Source organism: Mesoplodon bidens (genome assembly GCF_964165515.1).
Source record: "Mesoplodon bidens genome assembly, chromosome: 2".
Classification (NCBI taxonomy): domain Eukaryota; kingdom Metazoa; phylum Chordata; class Mammalia; order Artiodactyla; family Ziphiidae; genus Mesoplodon; species Mesoplodon bidens.
In genome coordinates, this window is record NC_138177.1 from 158,949,778 (window position 1) to 158,970,651 (window position 20,874).

Genomic DNA, 20,874 nt, shown 5'->3' on the forward strand with positions numbered 1-20,874 from the left:
GGCATGTCCTACCTTCCCCTCTGTGGAAGATTCCCAGGAGACTTCACAATCTTCCTCATTGTCTCACATCCCTCAGGGTCAGGAAGTTCTTCTTGTTGTCTGACTGTGTCTCTTCCACTACCATTAATCATGCCCGCAAAGCTAGCTCTTCTTCCTGACATCCCTGTGTCTAATAATGGCATCATTAGTCTTCCAGTCACGGCTGCTGCAAACTTCAGAGTCGTCTTCCTTTCTGACTCTCTCCCATCTCTTCCCAGTGTTTTCCAAACCCCAGTGTCTGCTGGAACTCTCTCAACCCATGCCTCAGAATTCCTTATTTGCCCACCTCTTCTGCCTTTGTGCCTGCTGTTCCCTCCACTGGGAATTCTCTCTCCCTTACACACAGCCATCTTGTTCTCCATCTTAAACACACTTTTCTCTGGGAAGTCTTCCTCAATTTCCCTCTATTGGATCTGCTCTTGCCCTCATCTTAACTGGCCTGACATTTTGGTACCTCTTTCCAGCACAGTCATTTATTCATCTACTTAATGAACATTATTAAGTACCAGCTCTGGGCAAAGCCCCGAGTTAGTCGCTGGAGATCCAGTGATAAATAGAGTTTGGTTCCTACCCTGCAGAAGACCAGATTCTAGTTGGGGAGACAGAAACTGAAACAGACAATTTCAGTGCAGTGTGATAGCTGCTTTCATGGGAGGAACGCAGGGTGTTATAAAAACCCAACAGAGAGGCATAACCCAGAATAAGAGCACAAAAAGTATTCGAGGGAAGGTGGGCTTAATATGAATAAGGGTTAGCCAGGGGAGTTGGTTGGAAGGTGGATGAAAGGAGATTCTAGGAGGAAGGAGCAGCTTGTGCAAAAATTCAGGGACCTAAAATAACCCTATCACGTGAGAGATTGTTCCCCTGTTAGACTACAAGCCTCTCGATGACAGGGGCCACACTTAAATCACCTCTATACACTTCTCATTCCAAATCTTATTATGGTAGCTGCTCAACAAATATTTGTGGAATGGAATCATATTTGAGGGCAATGAAAAAAAAAAATGCAGTGGCTCAGCACCATGGACAGATCACACAGACACCTGCAGTTGGAGGTAGTCCAAACTGTAAGCTCATTTGCGTGCATTTGCATAATGAAGCCAACTTCATTTCCCTGGGGGTCCAAAGGCTCTGCATCATGGGGGATCCAATCAGTCCTGGTTTGGGGGGTTGGGCAGGGAAACTCTCAAGGCCTGAGACTGGTCCTCTGAGGACTCCAGGAGAATCTCTTTTCCTCTTTGCTTACCACCCTTTTCTTTTTGGTCAGGAGCCAGTGGTCCTGAGCCTTCTGAAGTTAGGATTCTGCCTGGCGGTGGGAATCCTGACACCAAGGATGGGACAGCCCGGATGGTGAGTAGTAGGAGACTCTGGGAGATGGGGTTCTTTTTTTTTTTTTTTTTTTTCTTTTTTTTGGAGATGGGCTTCTTAAATCAGAATAACCTGGGTTTGAATCTTGATTCAAAGTGACTCACCCATTTACCGGCTTTGTGACCTTACCATTTTGAGCTCAATTTTCTCATGGGTAAGTGTGGATAATGTCTACACATGGGATTTCAGTGGGATTAGAGAATATTAGGTATGCACAGTACCTGGTACATAGCAAGTGCTCAGAGATGAGCTGTGAGCAGGATTTGGAAGAAGCCATACCCATGGTGGGTATGGGGAGGCAGTGGAGGGGAGGAAGGGAGGAAGAGCCTTGGAGGTGCTGCTGTCTGGAGTCTCTGAGGCTGTCATCACCTCATAGTCAGCAGATGGCCCAGGAGCCTGGTCTGGGATGAGAGAGGGTGCCGTCTGCCAGCTCCTCAGTCCGTGCCCCTCCTGCTGGCACCCCCTCCTGCCATAGCTCCTGTCCTGGCAGCTCTGGAGTCCTGATTGGAGGCAGTACTTGCTGAGAGCTGACCTCTCTGTCCTGTAGTCTTGGCAAGTCTGGGATGGGGGCCAGGAGCACTGGTTCCAATGCTTTCTCTCCATCACCCCCCTGCGCTGCCAGCCCACTGTTCCTGGGAGGAGGAACTCCTGGGTTCTAACCCCAGTTTAGGATTCAGATGCTGCTCGAAGAGCCAGCATTCCTCCTCTTTATGTTTCTCCTCCCTTCATGACTCCCCTCCACTGGAATGGGGGTGGTGGTAAAAGGCAAAAGGGGAAATTCCATCAGGGGATATTTGGAACCCGGAAGAGGAAGGCAGAGTCATCTCAGGTTATCCCTTCCTATCTCAGTCCTGGGTCGGGGGGAAGGAGAATAAGCCTACAGCCAGATAGAAGGAGCTGGGTGTGGAAGGAAGCGGAGGGGTTTTCCTGCAGAATCGTGATAGATATGTAGATTTGGGTCCAGTGTTCTCTTTGGTTATTGCTTCTGGGAGCTGTGACGCAGAGGCCTGACTCTTCATAGCAGTGGAATTGGGTAGGGATGGGACACAGGTGTGGTGCTGGATCAATTTGCCTCATGTCAGCTTGTTAAAAGCTAGTTCACCTAATGGCTAGTATGTTTGACTATTGTTCTTATGTCTGTACTGGTATCTTTTTATTTTTGGTTACCTAAGGATTTTTAAAAACCCGTTTGGTTGAGGGCGTTTCCTCTTGTGAATAAGTATTTATCATATTTGCAGCATTCGATGAATGATGATGTTATTTTGTGCCCCTGTGAGCGTCTTTGTCTAGTATGACTGTTTTAAGGCTTTTAAGCCCATTTGTGGAAAGATAGTAGAACTAATCACACTAAATTGGTATGCACTACCTAAAGGGATATAAGAATACCTAATAAAACAGAGTTTCAGGCGAAGTGGCCTGTTGTTCAATCCTAATCCCACTGCTCCCTGTTTTCCCAGGAGGTTCCTGGGGCCTGGCCCCCAGCACTATGAAGAGCCCTTGCTGAGGCCATGAGGGGTTATCATGGCGACCGAGGCAGCCATCCCCGCCCAGCCCGCTTTGCCGACCAGCAGCATATGGACGTGGGCCCCGCTGCCAGGGCTCCATACCTGCTGGGCTCCGGGGAGGCCTTCTCCACCGAGCCCCGCTTCTGTGCCCCAAGAGCTGGCCTGGGACACCTTTCTCCTGAAGGGCCCCTGAGCCTGAGTGAGGGGCCATCAACAGGCCCCGAGGGAGGGCCAGGAGGGGCCGGGGTTGGGGGGGGCAGCAGCACCTTCCCCAGGATGTACCCTGGCCAGGGCCCCTTCGACACCTGCGAAGACTGTGTGGGCCACCCACAGGGCAAGGGTGCCCCCCGCCTGCCTCCCACACTTCTGGACCAGTTTGAAAAGCAGTTGCCCGTTCAACAAGATGGCTTCCACACGCTGCCGTACCAGCGAGGTCCGGCAGGGGGCGGGCCCGGGCCCGGGCCCGGGCCCGGGCCAGGGCCAGGCTCTGGCACTACCCCGGAGGCCCGCAGCGAGAGCCCCAGCCGCATCCGGCACCTGGTTCACTCCGTGCAGAAGCTGTTCGCCAAGTCCCACTCTCTGGAGGCGCCAGGGAAGCGGGACTATAATGGGCCCAAGGCTGAGGGCAGAAGTGGCTCCGGCGGAGACAGCTACCCTGGCCCGGGCTCTGGAGGCCTCCACACCTCCCACCACCACCATCACCACCACCACCACCACCACCAGTCCCGGCATAGCAAGAGGAGCAAGAGCAAGGACCGCAAGGGGGATGGACGGCAGCAGGCCAAGGCCGCGGGCTGGTGGAGCTCCGATGACAACTTGGACAGTGACAGCGGCTTCCTGGCCGGTGGGCGGCCCCCTGGGGAGCCTGGTGGTCCCTTCTGCCTGGAGGCTCCAGATGGGTCCTACCGGGACTTGAGCTTCAAGGGTCGCTCGGGCGGGTCGGAAGGCCGCTGTCTTGCCTGCACTGGCATGTCCATGTCACTGGATGGACAATCGGTCAAGCGAAGTGCCTGGCATACCATGATGGTCAGCCAGGGCCGGGATGGATACCCAGGGGCCGGGCCAGGCAAGGGGCTCCTGGGTCCGGAGACCAAGGCCAAAGCCAGGACTTATCACTATCTGCAGGTGAGGCTTTGGTGGGGGTGGGGAACAGGGTCCTCAGCCCTCATCAATGTTGTCACCCAGGGAGCTGTGGAAAGGGTTGGGTGGGAGCCAGCTATTCCCAGGATGGAGGGGCTGGAGTCAGGGAGGCTCTTCCCTGCCTCACTGTATTGCTTTGAGCCCCTTTTGGGACCTCAGTTTCCCTGTTTGTGCAGTGAAGGGGCCCTTCTATTTTGATATTGTATGTCAGTGCCAGGAAGACGTTTCCTTTACCTGATGTTCTGGACAAGCTGTGCTGGCCTCTGCCCTGTGAGGCTGGAGGCAGAATGAGGCTGAGAGTAGGCAGTGAACAGGACAGTGTGGGGCTCCCTGCCTGTAGCTTCCCCAAGACTGGAGGTCAGCAGCTGGAAAGCAGTCCTCTTGCCCCTAGGCCTTCTCCAGACCTCTTTTCTGCCCAAACCTGGGTGGTCCAGATATTGTTTGAATGTGAAGGTCAGTTATTTCCAGAATGTGTCTCTGCTGGTATTTGTCGTTCTGGGGAACCTGCAGTAGGACACGCGTGAGGCTGTGGAAGAGCCTGGGAGCCTGTCTTACGGGTTTCCCCAGGCTGGGCTTCACACTGAAGTCTGAGCTCCAGACACAGCAGCAGGCCAGGGCTTCCTGAGAGTGGATGGTACAGGTGATAACCAGCACACTGTCCCTGTCCTCTTTTACCAGCTCTATGGTGTCTGCAGGCGAGGCTAAGAGCTCCGACCCCTTCTTCTTATGGAGCCTTCCTCCATCTCTCACTGTCCCCTCTCCGTCTTCCTACTGAGATGGGGTCGGGGGCTCTTCTTGCCATCAGCCTCCCTCTTCTCTGCCTTACGCTCCCCTCTCATATCCCCTGACAGGCTTTCTTGAGCCCTGCTGTAGTTTTAGGAGGAAAAGTCTAGACAAGTTCTAGAAGTCCAGTAGACGTAGGGTTATCCCCCAAACCCATGTTCGGCATAGTTAATCTGCATCCATTCATTCAGTGAGCATTTCCTGGGTGCTGTGGATACAAAGATGAAGACAGACGCTGCTTGGGAGGAGCTCACCACTTAAAGGTGGGATAGACAAGGCATCAGGTAGAATACACTGTGATGAGGCTGTGAGAGGAGAGAGCCTTGGGAGCCTTGGGAGCCCAGAGGAGGCACCTCACCCCCTGGGTGTCAGTGGCCAGAACAACTTCTAGGAAGAATGTCCCCTGGGCAGAATCTCAGTGGAGAATTTGGAGTTAGTTGAGTGCAGAAGTTCCAGGATTAAGGGTGTTCCAGGAAGAGACTACAGCACGTTCAAAGGTGTGGAGAGTTGAACTTGCATGTGTCTTTGGGTGTCACTGGCCTTTTTGGTAAGTTGTTCACATGTTAGGGCTCTCCTGGGTGGGGAACTCACAAAAGCTCAAGGGAACAGATAGGGCCACAGTGGAAGCAGGGAGGGGTGGGAGACAGAAGGGGAGGCTGGAGACTTCTAGGATTCAGGACTTCTGGGTTGGCCTTGGATTGCCCCCTCCCTGGGAGAGAGGTTCTCTAAACTGGGGGTTGAAGGGTCCAACAGAAAGGGCCGAGGAGAGAACACCAACCCTTCTTCTCCCATCCCTGGGACCTTGCCACCACTCCGCTGCTCCCTGCTGCTTCTCCAGGGCTGCCCTCACCTCCCTGGGGGCTTCCTTTTTAACATGCAACTCACAGTGTCCTGCAGAGGAGCCAGCAGCTCCGCAGTGGCTATGGAGTGGGAGCCCTGCAGTGAGCAGAGCGTGCCTGGCTGTCCCATCTGCCTCCCTCTGCCTCCCTCTGCCTCTGTGGCTCCTCTCTGTAGAGTATGGGGAAGGGGGAAGGATCGATCAGGGGCGGGGCTTCCAGGGAATCTTAGGACTGGAAAGTCTGAGCCTGTCTGGGGGAGAACAAGGGGCTGCAGGGACTCTCTAGACAGACTGGTGCCCTCCTGGCACAAAAGCAGGCGAAGCTGGCCACATCAGACCAGGTGTCTTTGTTGGATCCCCAGTCCTTTTGTTGAGACCTTGTTCCCCTACTGGATGCCAGCTCTCTTTCAGACTTCTGCCAGAATCCCTCTTTTCACTCAGAGCCCTTGTTCCTTTATGGAGCCTCGTCTCTTCCCTGCGTTCCCATCTTCTGATTGAGCCCAGCCCCCCACCGAGCCCCGTCCGCCTCACCCCCTGAGGGCTCCTTCATGGGGCCCCATCCCATCCCCGTTCTCACACTGATCTCTGACCAACCCCTCATTTAGTCCCACCCCAGAATCTCTATTCCTCTCCTGAACCCTACGCTCTCCCTGATCCCTGACCCCCACCCCATTTAACCTGTTCTTTTCAACAGGTGTTTTAAATCTTCGCTACCTGCCCTGGGCCCCTCCCGCATGCCTTCATTACACCTCATTCTTCACAGTGTAGGCCGACCATCCCAGACTCCCTCACCTTCCTGTCGGTGCACCTGTGGACTCATCAAGATGCCCCAGCCACCCTCATACCCTTCCTTCTTGGCTCAGAGGAGAAGCCAGGAGCACCCATCCCAGGATGACGCCTCCACAGGGCTTGAGCCCATCTCTCTGGGATCCCCTCTGTCCATGAGCTGTCCCCCCTTCCTCCCCACATTTAAAGACTGTCTCTTTACTGACTCTTTCCCTCATCCTGCAAACATGCCCAAATCTCTCTCATCCTAAAAAAAAATTGTTTCTTCAACCCCATACCCCTTTCCATCTCCCTCCTGTCTTCCCTTCATTTCCAAGTTTTAGAGTGTAGACTCCACTACTTCACTTCCTTTCACTCTCCCCTTTACTACAGTCTGACTTCCACACCCCTGTCCTCTAAAATGTCCTGGGAGTGGTCACCAATGGTCTCTTGAGAGCTCTCCTTGAAAGGTACCTTTCAATGCTTATAATAACAATGGTCAACATTGGGCACTTACTCTGTGCTGGGCACTCTCTATTGGCTCACGTATCTTTCCCACCAATGCTGTGAAGTGGGCATAATTATCATCACCGGTTCACAGACGAGGAAACTGAGGCTTAGCGATTAATCAGTTTTGCTCAAGTTTACCCAGCTAGCAAGTGACGGGGCCAGAATTTGAACATGGTTCTAACTCCCTAGCCTGAATCACTAACCTCTGCATGCACTGTGGCATTTGACATTATCAACTCCTTCTATTCTGGAAATGTCTCCTGTTTCCATGACATGGCATTCTCCTGGCTTCCCTCCCACTCTTCTGCCCACTCTTTCTCAGGTGACTTCATAGGCTCCTCTCCCTTTCTTCACAGTCCCCTTTTAAATGTCAGTGGATCCCTTCCCACCTCTCTTTCTTCTTTCCCCTGGGCTCTTTCATTCACTCCTGTGGACTCAGCTGCCACCCATGACTCCCCCGTGTCTGCGTCCAGCCCAGATCTCTCCACTGAACTCCAGAACCAAACGCCCAGCCACCTGCTCCACAGTTCTCTGCCAACTCAAGATGCTCAACGCTGAACCGATCACCTTTTCCCCAAACCTGTTTCTCTGGGATTCTGTGGCTCAGTGAGCAACAGCCCCATCCCCCCAGGTCCTCAGCCAGCAGCATCTCAGTCGTCATCGACTCCTCCCCACCCCCTCACCCCCCACGTCTAATCAGGCTCGCTGATGCTCCTTAACACCTCTCATTTCCATCTCCTCTTCCCCCTCGTTGTCATTGTCTTAATTTAAGCCTCATCATCTCTTGCCTGGATAGCAGCATCAGCCTCCTAATTGGTCTCCGTCTCGCCACTTGAGCCCCTGCCCTGCTCCTGGCCCTCCACAATCCATCCTCTGTTTGGACTGTTGAAGTGCTCTTTCTGAAACACAAATTGATGTCACTCCCTCTGTGGCTCTTCACAGAAGGGAGGCGGAAAGTTAGAGGATTTGGGTTATAAGCAGTTAAGAGGATGAAGGAGAAGGAGGGGTGAAAGGTCACTGAGGTCAGGTGACGCTTTGCTGCTAGGGGTGAGATTGACATAGGTCACTTTGGCCTCTGAGCTTCAACCTCTTGGTACCTGGCATGTCAGCTCCTAGACTCTCTAGGTGGTCCTCAGTTAAGGAGCAAAAGGCACATGGAGGGTGATGAGGCGTCTCCTGTAGCGGAGACCTCACCTGCTCGGCCTCTGCACGTTCCTGAACGTGGCCTGCTTGAGCCAGGGCTGAGTGTCTCCCACTGGCAGTGGAGAATGTGGGTCCCGGCTTCCAGATTCAGTAGGGACTTGTCTGAAAGATAGAGGCCCCTTGTCCCTGCAGGTGCCGCAAGATGACTGGGGGGGTTACCCCACTGGGGGCAAGGACGGGGAGATCCCCTGCCGCAGGATGCGGAGCGGCAGCTACATCAAAGCCATGGGGGATGAGGAGAGTGGAGACTCAGATGGCAGCCCCAAGACATCTCCCAAAGCGGTCGCCCGGCGCTTCACCACCCGCCGCTCCTCCAGCGTGGACCAGGCCCGGATCAAGTAAGGACAGGGAGAGCTGGGGTGGGGGTGGGGTGTAGGATGCTGATCCTGGGTGCCTGTAGATGTGCATAGAGTGGGTACCAGTCAGGTTCCCTGCTTAGGGTTCAGCTGGGCAGTCTTACTCTGCCCCATATAAAGAGGGGGTGCCTGTGATAACCCCTATCTGAATGTCTCTTTGGCAGAATCCCTTTACCCAGGAGTCTCCTGAGGATCTTTGGGGTTTCTGAGGGTTAGAACCCGCTCAGGGGCCTCAGTGCTCTCATTCCCCTCCCCCACCTCCTAGCAGACCCCCATTCTGAATCTGCAATTTTGACCTTTCCCAGCTGCTGTGTCCCGCCCCGGATCCACCCCCGGAGCTCCATCCCTGGCTATAGCCGTTCCCTCACCACCGGACAGGTAGGGAGAGGCCCAGCATGCTGGAAGGAAAGGGTGGGAAGGGGGATTCAGTCCCATGCTCAGCCTAGGCCTTAAAATCAGGAATCTGCCCGTGGAGAGAGCACAGCTCTGGTTCTGGGGAGCTGGGAAGCCTGCCTTGGGAGTCCTGGAGCTGACTCAGACGGAGGATCTCAGAGAGTCACATCCTTAAAAACCACCAAGCATCCTCAAAATGATGAACTTGTAAGGGCAGTGTCAGTTCTCTGAGGTTCCCCAGCCCTTTCGTGGCCTGACTGCTCCCAACCCACCCCATGTAAAAGGCAAGATTGAGCGTACAGACTGGAGATAGGCAGAATTGCAGTCTCAGAGATGATCAGGGCTTGAGTTCTTTCCCCTCCACTCCACCCTGTGGAACACTGGCAAGATACCTCCCTCTCAACGCCTCTGTTGGCTCATCTTTTTTTTTTTTAAATTAAATTAAATTAAATTAATTTATTTTTGGCTGTGCTGGGTCTTTGTTGAGGTGCGCGGGCTTCTCATCGCAGTGGCTTCTCTTGTTGCGGAGCACGGGCTCTAGATGCGCGGGTTTCAGTAGTTGCGGCACGCAGGCTCAGTTGTTGTGGCGCACGGGCTTAGTTGCTCCGCGGCATGTGGGATCATCCCGGAACAGGGCTCGACCCCGTGTCCCCTGCATTGGCAGGCGGATTCTTAACCACTATGCCACCAGGGAAGCCAAGCCCCTGTTGGCTTATCTTTGAAATGACAATTGTAATGATGATTATCTCACAGGGGTTTTGTGAGTTCAGTGAGAAAATATATGCAAACACAAGGTACCTGGCCCCACACTGGTATTTTACAAGTGTGAGTTCTATACCTAAGTGTAGACTTTACCCCTAACTAAAGGAGGCAGTGCAGTTTAGTAATTAAATGCATGAGGTGGGTTTGAATTCCAGCTCAGCTACTTACCAGCTGAGTGACCTGGGGCAAGTTACTTGACTTTTTTGAGCCCCACTCTCCCTATTTAAAAATAGGCATCATAATAGTGTTCTTGGCACACAGCCAGCACTCAATAAAGGTTAGCTATTTTTACTGTTTGCTGGGGAAAAAAAGCAATGCAAAGACCGTCCTGGTTGGCTCCCATGGTTTTGCTGCTGCAGTCTCTCAGCATTTCTTTGTTACATTTCCTGAATCAGGGAATCTGATTGGCACAGCCATCTTTTCACAGAAGACCAGTCTATGTTGCTAAACCCACTAGTTACTGCTCAGCCCTTGTTTTACGCGATCCATCAGCAACATCTAACGCAGCTGATGACTCTCTCGTTCCTGAAACACTTTTCTCAGTTGGCTTTGAGGACAGCACACCTTTTAGGTTCTTCTGCCTTCTCTCTCTGGTTGCCTATTCTCAGTCTGTGTCACTGGTGCCCGCAAACTCTTCAGGATCTGAACACTGGAGTTTTCTAGGGCTTAGTTCCTGGACTTCTTCCTACACTCACTTTTTGGGTGAGCTCATCCAGGCTCATGGCTTTGAATATTATTGAGAGCCTGATGACTCCCAAATGTCTATCACCAGCCCACATTCTCCCATAAATGCATATATATCTGTGTGTTGAAATCTCACTTGGATGTTGAGTAGACATCTCAAACTTAAGATGTTCAAAACCAAACTGCTGGTACCCTTTTCTCCCTCCTCAAATTTCCTACTCCATCCAATGTCTTCTCCATTTCAGATAATGGCAATTCTATTCTTCCAGGAGCTCTGATCTAAAACACTGAAGTCAGTCTGGACTCCTTTCTCTCTCACACATCCCATGTCCAACCCTTCAGCAAATCCTGTTGGTCCCACCTTCAAAGTATTTCCAGGATCCAATCACTCCTCACCATCTCCACTGCCAGCACGTCAGTGCAAGTCACCATGTTCTTTTGTCTAGACTGTGGCACTGTTTTCTAGTTGATCTCTTGCACTTGTCCTTGCTCCACTTCATTCTCTCATAATACGGCCAGAGTGATCATTTAAGAATAAAATTGCATTCAATCAAGACCTTGCTCAGGGGAATAGTCAAACACTGTACTATGATGTATAAGGCCCTGCATGATCTGGCCCTTGTTACCTCTGAGTTCCTGTCCTAACACTGTTCCCATCCCACACCCGCTCCAGCCACACTGGTCTCCTTGCTGCACCTCCAACACCACACGTGTGCTTCAGCCTTAGGTCCTTTGCTGCTACCTCTGCCTGGATCTCTCCTTCCCAGATACTCCCATGGATTGCTCCCTCGCTTCTTTCAGGTCTTTACCCAAACATTCTAAATTTTAATTTTAACCCCCTCAACATTTCCTGTTGCCCTTCTCTGTTCTTCTCCTTTTCCTCTTCCTCCCCACCCCGCCACTTCTTTTCATCACTTTACCATATCTAACATCATGTATACTTTACATATTTTTCCAGGGGGGCATGGTTTATAACCCCTGATTTACAGAAGAGGAAACAGGTTTAATGAACTAGCGATGTCACTCTATTATCTTTATCGCTTTTTGCCCTTCTAGTATTTTCCTAGAACATCTTTTCCTATATTTTACTTTAAAGCTTTTTGTCTCTTTATGTTTTAGGTGTGTCTTTTGTAAGTAGTTTATAGCTATATTTTATTTTATATCCATTCTGACAATTGTTTGAGAGTTTAGTACATTTATATTTATTGTGATTTCTGATATGCTTGGATTCATTTCTGTCATCTTATTTTGTGCCGTCTATTTATCCTGCCTTTTGGGTGTTGCTTTTCTACTCCTTTGCTGCCCTCTTTTGGATCAATTGGATTTTCTTCATTTTTCTCTTCACCAAATCCCACACTGATTTGGCAGTTATATATACTAATTTCATTATTTTTGTGGTTATTCTTATAATTTCATGTGCATATTTGACTTAGCAAAGTCTCAGATTGTCTCAGATTGACAATTACTTCTACCCTTCTTCTGAACAATGTAAAGACCTTAGGACACTTTACTTTTGATCACCCCTTCCCTTCTTACATGTACCAGTTGCCCAGTATTTTAGTCCCACCTTTTTTTTTTACCTCTCTCAATTAGTCTTTATTATTATTCAATTTTATACTACTAATACGTGATTAGTAGTATTACTAATACCAAGTATTACTAATACTTCACATTTTTACCTTTTCCCCCCTCACTATACCTTCTTACATTTCATTTCTTCCTTTTAAAGTAAATTCTTTAGTAACTTTTTTCAGTGAGTGTCTGTTAATGGCAAATTCTGCCTTTAACCAAAAATGTCATTTACTCTCACTATTTTATATAATTTGGCTTATTACAGAATTTTAGGTCAACATTTATTTTCTCTCAGTGTTTTCATGATATTCCTCTGTCATCTGTTCTGTTGTTGCTGTGGAGAAGTCTACTATCAATCTAATAGTCTTTGTTGGTTATTTTCATTTCTCTCTGATTGTTGTCAAGATTTTGCCCTTGATTTTGGTGTCCTACGGTTTCACTATGGTGTGTGTGTGTGTGTGTGTGTGTGTGTGTGGTGTGTTCCCTGAATCTGAGGATTCATGTCTTTCATCAAATCTGGAAAATTCTCTCATGGTTACTGTTTGCTGGTACATCTTTTTCCTTCTTTTTACTTTCTATCTACTTGTTTTTTTATCCAGTCTGAAAATCTCTGCCTTTTGAATGGCAGTGTTTTGTCTGCTCACATTTAATGTGGTTATTGATACGGTTGGATTGTCTCATGTCATTTTTGTTCCTCTGTTCTTTTGTATTAAATACTTTGCGTACCATTTTAATTTCTTTTCGTTAATTCCTTTTTACTATATTATTCAAGTTATTAGTGGTTGCACTAGAAATTACAATGTGTATCTTAACTTATTAAAATCTAATTGATTCTGGTAACATAGTGAAGCATTGCTCTAATATATCTGCTTTCTCTCTCCCTTTTCTGTGCTATTATTGTCATATGTATCACCTATACCTGTGTTATAAACCTTAAAATTATTATAAACCAATAATAGTGTTATAATAATTGCTTTGCTATGTCTTTTAAAGAAGTTGAGAGAAAAAAATGTGAAAAATATATTTATAGAGCTATTTATATTTACTCACATATTTACCATTTCTGGTGCTCCTCATTTCTTCCTGTGGATTTGAGTTACTACTGGTTGTTACTTCCTTTTAACCTGAAGAACTTCCATTAGTATTTCTTGTAAGATAGTTCTGCTGGCAATAATTTCTTCAGCCTGTATTTATTTGGAAATGTCTTTATTTTTACTTCATTTTTTGAAGGACAGTTTTGCTGGATATAGAATTGCTGGTTGACAGTTTTTTTCTTTTAGCACTTTGACTATACCATTCCACTGCCTTTGGTGTTCATTGTTTCTGATGAAAAGCCAGTTTTTAATCATATTGGGTTTTTTTTTTTTGTATGCTATGAGTTGTTTTTCTCTTGTTGCTGTTAAGATTTTCTCTTTGTCTTTCAACATTTTGACTGTAATGTGTCTGGGTGTGGATCTCTTTGTGTTTAACCTACTTTGGATTCATTGAGTTTCTTTGATCTGTAGATTAATGTTTTTCATCAAATTTGGAAAGTTTGGGGCCATTATTTTTTCAAATATTTTTCTTCCTCTTTCTCTCTCTCTTCTTCTGGGACTCCCATTACATGCATACTGTTATCCTTGATGTTGTTCCATAGGTCTCTGAGGCACTGTTCATTTCTATTCAGTCATTTTCCCCATTCAGTTCTTTATATTGGATAATCTATACTCATCTATCTTCAAGTTTACTGATCACTTTTTATGCTGAGCCCTTCTGGTGAATTTTTAATTTCAGTTATTGTACCTTTCAGCTCGAGAATTTCCATTTGATTCTTTTCTTGTTCTTTTAAAAAAATAATTAATTAATTAATTTTTGGCTGCAACTTTTGGCTGGCTGGGTCTCCGTTGCTGGGTGAGGGGCTTTCTCTAGTTGCGGCGAGCGGGGGCTACTCTTCATTGAGGTGTGCGGGCTTTTCATTGTGGTGGCTTTTCTTTGTTGCGGAGCAGGGGCTCTAGGCTCATGGGCTTCAATAGTTGTGGCACGCGGGCTCTAGAGTGCAGGCTTAGTAGTTGTGGTGCATGGGCTTAGTTGCTCTGCGGGATGTGGGATCTTCCCGGACCAGGGCTTGAACCCATGTCCCCTGCATTGTCAGGCGGATTCTTAACCACTGAGCCACCAGGGAAGTCCTTTTCTTGTTCCTTTAAAAAAAAATGCTCTTTGTTGTGATTTTCTATGAATGCTGTCACTGTTGTCATACTTTCCTTTAAATACTTAAATATGCTTTCCTTTAGTTCTTTGAACATTCTTATAATAGTTGCTTTGTAGTCTTTGTCTGATAAATCAAATGTTTGGGGGCATTCACATTTTCTTGTTTATTTACATGTGTCACAAATTTTTTGGTTGACTACTGAACATTTTAGATAATGTATTGTAGCAACTCTGGATTCTTATTTTACCTCTTGAAGATTGTTTTTGCTTTGTTTGTTTGTTTGTTAATCCCTGGGTTAAATCTGTGAAATCTATCTACGATTCCAGATGCAGCCTCTGATTTCTCCACTAATTATTTTTCTTTCTTGTTTTTATTTTAAAGCCTGGTTTCCTAGGGGTTGACCCTGTCTCTGCATAGCTTAATGTCCAGCCAGAGATTGATCAGAGGTTGTGCTCAAAAACTTCAAGCCCGTAAGACTTCTCCTCTCTCCTTTTATGGTTCTACGTGTGATCTGGGGAGTACAAACACTGTGCTGTTTTCAAGCCATCTCTGGCTTTTACTTTTCACCAGGCTCTCTTGCATTTCTTCTGCACGTATGCACAGGCTCCATTGGCAGAGGTTATGTGGGTGAGCTCAAGGCCTCTCTGATCTCTGTTGTACATGCACCCAGCCTCTAGTTAACCCAGACTATGTGAAGAGCTTATCAAACTCTCTATGGCTATCTTAGCCCCTGGAACTCCCCATCAAATCCCTGTCTAGTCTGACAGTCCCATTGCTTGCCCCCAAACAGTGCTGAAACCTCAGCCTGGCAGTACTGCTGGTTATTCCTATTCTTGACACTATAACAGACAATGCTCAAAATTAAGTGAGCTCCCTTTGTTAGTTGCAGTGAAGCAGCTGGTTTTCATAGCCTGGCCCACCCTTTTTGAACTATTGCAACAGATAGATCTGGGAGCTTGGGTAATGGGAGCAGCCTCAGGCAAGGACACCACAGACTCATGCTGTTCTTGCCCAAAGTTCAGTAATTTTCATGAATGTGTTTCTTTGCTGTATACCTTTGATTGATTTTCAGAGTGATAAAGTGGTTGTTTTTGACAGTTTTGTGCAGCTTTATAGTTGTCTTGGGGGATAGGATTTGGTATCCTCACTCTGTTGTGTCTGAAGTCAGAAGTCTGGAAAATTCTCAGTGACTATAATTATCCCTTTGAATATTGCCTCTTCCACATTTTATCGAGTCCCCCCTCTAGAACTCTTATTTGTTGTATTTGGGGCCTTTTTATTCTCTCCTTCATATTTTCCATCTCTTTACCTCTCTATGTTGCCTTCTAGGTAAGTTCCTCAGATATTATTCACTATTCACTGGTTCACTATTTTTCTCTTCAACTGTGTTTCATTTACTCATTAGTTGTGTTTTAAATTTCCCCCTTTGCCCCCTAGAAATCTGATTTAGTCCCTTTTCAAATCTTTCTGGTTTTTTCAAAGATTTTTTTTTTTTGGCCACACCATGCAGCACGGGGGATCTTAGCTCCCCGACCAGGGATCAAATCTGTGCCCCCTGCAGTGGAAGCGTGGAGTCTTAACCACTGGACTGCTAGGGAGGTCCCTCAAAGCTTTTATTCTATCCTTATGTTTTCAGTTTTATTTATCTTTTAAGTTTTAGAAAATTTAAACATTGTTTAAAAGCTATTCTGCTTTAGCTAAGGTAACACCAGCTGCTGTAACCGACAAACCTTGAATTCTCAACGGCTTCACTCAGTAGAAGTTTAGTTCTTGTTTATGTCACCGTTTGCATTAGTGATCTATTGCTGCATAATAAATTACCCCAAAACATAGAGTCTTATAACAAAAAATATTTATTATCTCACAATTTCTGTGGGTCAGGAATCCAAGCACAGCTTAGCTGGTTGCCACATGGATCAGATGTCTCACCGGCTTCATCAAGGTGTTGGCCAAGGCTGCAATCATCTCAAGGCTTGCCTAGAGGAAGATCCCCTTCCACACTCACATGGCTGTCAGCAGGCTTCAGATCCTTGATGTGTGGGACTCACCATATGGCTCACAACATAACACGATTCACAACATAACAACTTGCTTCCCCCAGAGCAAAGACTTCTAGAGAGAGATGGTGAGAGAAAGTGTCCAAGATGGAAGCCACAGTGTTTTTGTAATCTAATCTCAGAAGTGACATGCCCTTGTATCTGCAATATTCTGTTCATTAGAAGTGGACCGATAGGTCTAATCTGCGCTCAAGAGGAGGGCACTATGCAAGGATGTGAATGCCAGGAGGTGAAGATGATTAGGAGCTGTGTCAGAGGTTGTCTACCACACAGTTTAATATGAGCTCATCTTCAGTGGAGCTTTATCTTTGAGAACCCTCATCAGCCTGGGTTAGGAGTGGGTCCCCCAGACAATATTTTTAATTAATTAATTAATTAATTAATATATTTTAACATCTTTATTGGAGTATAACTTCTTTACAATGATGTGTTAATTTCTGCTGTATAACACAGTGAATCAGCCATACATATACATATATCCCCATATCTCCTCCCTCTTGCGTCTCCCTCTCACCCTCCCAATCCCACCCCTTTAGGTGGTCACAAAGCACTGAGCTGATCTCCCTGTGCTATGTGGCTGCTTCCCACTAGCTATCTGTTTTACATTTGGTAGTGTATATATAAGTCCATGCCATTCTCTCACTTCGTCCCAGCTTACCCGTCCCCCTCCCCGTGTCTTCAAGTCCATTCTCTACGTCTGCGTCTTTATTCCTGTCCTGCCCCTGGGTTCTTCAGAACCATTCAGAAAATATTTTTAAATTGCTTCTGTTCAACTATTCTCGGTCTGGGACCTTTTTTGTTAATTTTTAATTTGGGGGGCGTCCGGCCCATGCAGACACTGAAGGCTGGGTCTGTGTGAAGACTAGCTTGTGGGTATACATTCTTAGGAGATTTATCATCTTTCCCCTCTCCCCAGTGCCTAGACTACAGACTAGCTCCCTTGTCATCAGTCTGTGTTGATAATTGATTTTTCTAGTTTGTCTTTTCATCAAAGCTTTCCCCTTTCCTACTTTTATGCAGGTTCCCATTTCCAATTCCACGCTTCATGTGGGCCCAAGTGGGTGTTAAAATCTAAGCTCTTTGGTTACTGAGACCAGCAACCCCTGCCTCCACCTCCCACCCTCCATGGGGCTGTTTGCAGCATTGGCTCACACAGTTAATATTCTGATTTTCCAGTCTCCTCTTTGCTTTTGTCCCCTGGGGACTTACCTCGCTTTCTTGTGAGCTCAGTTAATGCATATAAAACGTTTGTTATATTTCATTAAGTGTTTTAGAATGTTTTAAAATGGGAGGGTTTTCCAAGGTTATCTAAACCAAATGACATATGTAAAGTATACAAGATGTTGCCTTGTCCCCAGTTGGATCCACTAACTCTAGTACAGACAATTTTCATTGAGACCCAAACAAAGTATTTTCTTTTAAATATCCCACATCCTTGGAAATATTTACTGATTCTGAGTCTGGTTTGCAGAAAGGTTAAGGTTTTCATTTCCCAAGAAGATTCTTTGGCTTTGACTCTCCTGAAAGTGAGAGTTGGGGGGAGCAGGGTGGAAGGCTGTGTAGGGGAAATAGGAGAATTCACAGCACAATGTCACAATTTCATACTTGTAATACAGTAAAGATCAGCTCAGATGCAGTATTCCTCTGAGAGTCTATAAAAGTCTGCATTTCCCTTAGGTCCTGGTCCCTTATTGGAACACCAGAAGCTCCTCTTGGCTAGTAGAGATGGAATATGTGTAGCCCCAGAGAGTTTCTCACCCTCCTTCTGTCTGCCCTGGATAGAATTGGTCATGAGACTAGCATATGGTGGGGATTTCAAGAGCTTGAGAACCCTTGGGAAAGATGGGCCTTTGAGAGGTATTGTCACTGTGATTTAAGAACCTCTTGCTACTAATAATAGTAGTTAATGTTTATTGAGCACCCGCTATATGCCAGATATTATACCTAGTGCTTTACACAGAGAAAAGGGCTGGAGATACAGATATAAGCCACAGAGTGAGATTCCTTCCATCCTTGGTGTCCAGACTTGAGACCGAAATGCTCTCTGCTAGGGTTAGATAAACTTTCTTGTGCTTCAGAGGGACCCTCTGGGCTGGATTGGTTCTAGTTGGGGAGTATCTTGAACCCAGCCTAGAAATAGCAAGAGTTAGATCAGCTCCTGAGCTTCAGGTACCACTGGTGCTTGGTACCCGAGAGGTCAAGAGATAGGAAAATGAGAGGTAGACTCACAAGGAGTCGTGAAAGTCACAGGTGCCACAGGAGTGTGGCTTGTGACGGACAAACATGGGAGAACTTCACGTCTACAGGATCTTGGATTGATTTGTCTATGGCCTGTGACTTCTGTACAGTTGTAATGAAGTTCCTTTAGAAAAAGCTGCAGACAGTCTTTCTTTTTAATTACTGGACCCATGTTGGAATCACTGAATCTCCAGCAAATTTGGCTCTGACCTTCAAAGCAGCCAAGGTGAAGAGAGGCTTATAGTTAGAGAACCCTGGGTTCAGATCCTTAGGGTGGGGACTGAGTTAATATAGGTTTAACAAGCTCTCCAGGACATTCTGATGCTCAGTTAGCCTGGCAGGAGAGACAGGAAACTGGACACTTTAGTGTTCTCACTTACATGCTGGGCATCTTTGGATAATTCATCTGCCGTCTCTGAGCCTTAGTTTGCCTATCTGTAAAATAGGATGGAAATTCCTGCTCAATTTGAGATAGACTCTAGTGATATAATGTCATATACGCTTTGGGGGCCGGGTTTGGAAACACTGAGCTGCAATTTACACATGAGTCAAGCTACTCCTTTCTCTGTTGACTGTACATAAATATGATGCCATGAATCTTTCCTGGGAGGTCACAAGATGCAGCCATGGGATACTTGCTGTCGCATTCACCATGTGGATGCTACTGAGGACCTTGTCCATGACTTCATCCAGTGGCCTCTACATAATCACCCATGGGGGAATTTCTCTTGGACTCAGTGGCAAGAATAGTGTGATTGTCATGAGTGGTGGTCTGTGTCTACCAGGTAGGCCCTGAGACCTTCCTGTGGCACTGATTGAGGGCTGACCTGCACCAAGTGCCTCCCATGTTTTTCTTTGAGTCTCCTAAATAGCCCTATGAAGATGGTACCATTATCATTCCCATTTGACAGGTGATTAAACAGAGGCCCCAAACTTTAAATAACGTTCCCAGGCCACACTGCTAGGAAGTAGCAGAGCCAGCACTTGAGTCCAGCTGAGTCTCACAACATAGCCCATGTGGGCAACCCAGAAGCTATACTCCTTGAAGCTATGGGTGCTCTGAAGCTCAGGGTCAAATGTGCAACCATCCTGTGCTCTGGGTGTTGAGCTTACCACTGAACCACCTTCTTCCCTACCTTTATATTTTCTTTGTGTCAGTTTTCGCATATAAAGCAAATGAAGCTACAGCTGCTGGTATGTTTAGTCTTAGTGCAGTGTTATGTGACATGGTTCCATGAACAAAATTTTTGTTCTGCTTTTTCTTAGTTGCTTCAATTTTTTTTAACACCATGGATTCTGCATCACAAAATATCAAAACCAAAACCAAGAACCTCAGTCAGCAGTGGCTGAACTTTCCTCAGAGGATGAGGGCAAGGAAGGAACTGGCAGGCTGAACCAGAACCCTAGTTAGTGGGCAGAAGGTTGGGGAGGGCTTGGAACACTTGAAGGATGATAATTTTTGCTCTGTTACGTACCCATTACTTTCCTTCCTGCCACATGATTTTATCTCTATAGGTTGCTTTCCATCATTTTTGTAACGCAGTTGGTCATAAATAATAAAATAAAAGTTGTCCTTCCCTACAGTACCCCACCCCCATACTTGGCAGGAGGGTGGCTGTCAGCTCTCTGGTCCTCTCCCCCCAGGGTCAGGTGAGAGAAACGTGAAGGGCTGGGACAGGTGGAGAGGAAGATGGAGTGGTCTGGAGGCACCCGAGATAGGCGTCTGGGAGAGGCATGGCGGGGGGGGGTCGAGGGAGGAGTATTTAGAGGAAAGATTAGACCCCAAGGCTGGTCCCAAAGCAGGCCTGGCGAGCAGCACAGGGCAGAGGTGCCTCCATCTTTCTTTGCAGGGGGTGAGGGTTTCTTTTAGTCCAAAGGCATTAAGAGTCACACAGAGACACAGCTTCTGCAGAACTAGATATATTCCTAAGGCAAAGTGCCTCAGAGACGCTCCCATCCCATCTCAGCACCACGGTAACTGTCCTTCTGGCCCCTGTACCCAGCTCAGCGAGGAGCTGAACCAGCAGTTGGAGGCCGTGTGCGGGTCCGTGTTTGGGGAGCTGGAGTCCCAGGCCGTGGACGCCCTGGACCTGCCCGGCTGTTTCCGCATGCGGAGCCACAGCTACCTCCGGGCCATCCAGGCCGGCTGCTCTCAAGACGATGACTGCCTGCCCCTCCTTGCTACCCCTGCCTCTGTCTCAGGGAGGCCCGGCTCCTGTGAGTACGCCCCCTCTGTCCCTGGCCCGGCCCTAGGTTCGAGAGCGATCTGGGTCCGCTTCTGGCCCTGGTCACGGCTCCGCTGTGTGACCCTGGGCAGATCGCTTGCCTCTCTGGGTCGGATGATGGGGAGAAGGATCCGTGGTTCTGTACGTAGCAGCACGTGGAGTACACGTGGCTGCTGGGTTCTGTGGTACCGCGTGGGTGTGGGGAGTGACAGACACCTGCCAGGACGTGTTTCTCACCCTATGTGTCT

General features: G+C 47.7%; 1 protein-coding gene across 2 annotated transcripts in view; it reads left to right on the forward strand.

Moving 5' to 3' along the window:
- DLGAP3 (DLG associated protein 3) overlaps nucleotides 1-20,874 on the forward strand; it is a 60,999-nt gene that overhangs the window by 19,717 nt on the left and 20,408 nt on the right. For both annotated transcript variants that reach the window (XM_081217296.1, XM_081217297.1), the window contains exons 2-6: nucleotides 1,307-1,389; nucleotides 2,865-4,037; nucleotides 8,284-8,489; nucleotides 8,813-8,885; nucleotides 20,405-20,618. In XM_081217296.1, coding sequence (XP_081073422.1) covers nucleotides 2,916-4,037; nucleotides 8,284-8,489; nucleotides 8,813-8,885; nucleotides 20,405-20,618 — 1,615 coding nt within the window. In that variant the 5' untranslated portion in view covers nucleotides 1,307-1,389; nucleotides 2,865-2,915. The remainder of the gene's footprint in view (nucleotides 1-1,306; nucleotides 1,390-2,864; nucleotides 4,038-8,283; nucleotides 8,490-8,812; nucleotides 8,886-20,404; nucleotides 20,619-20,874) is intronic.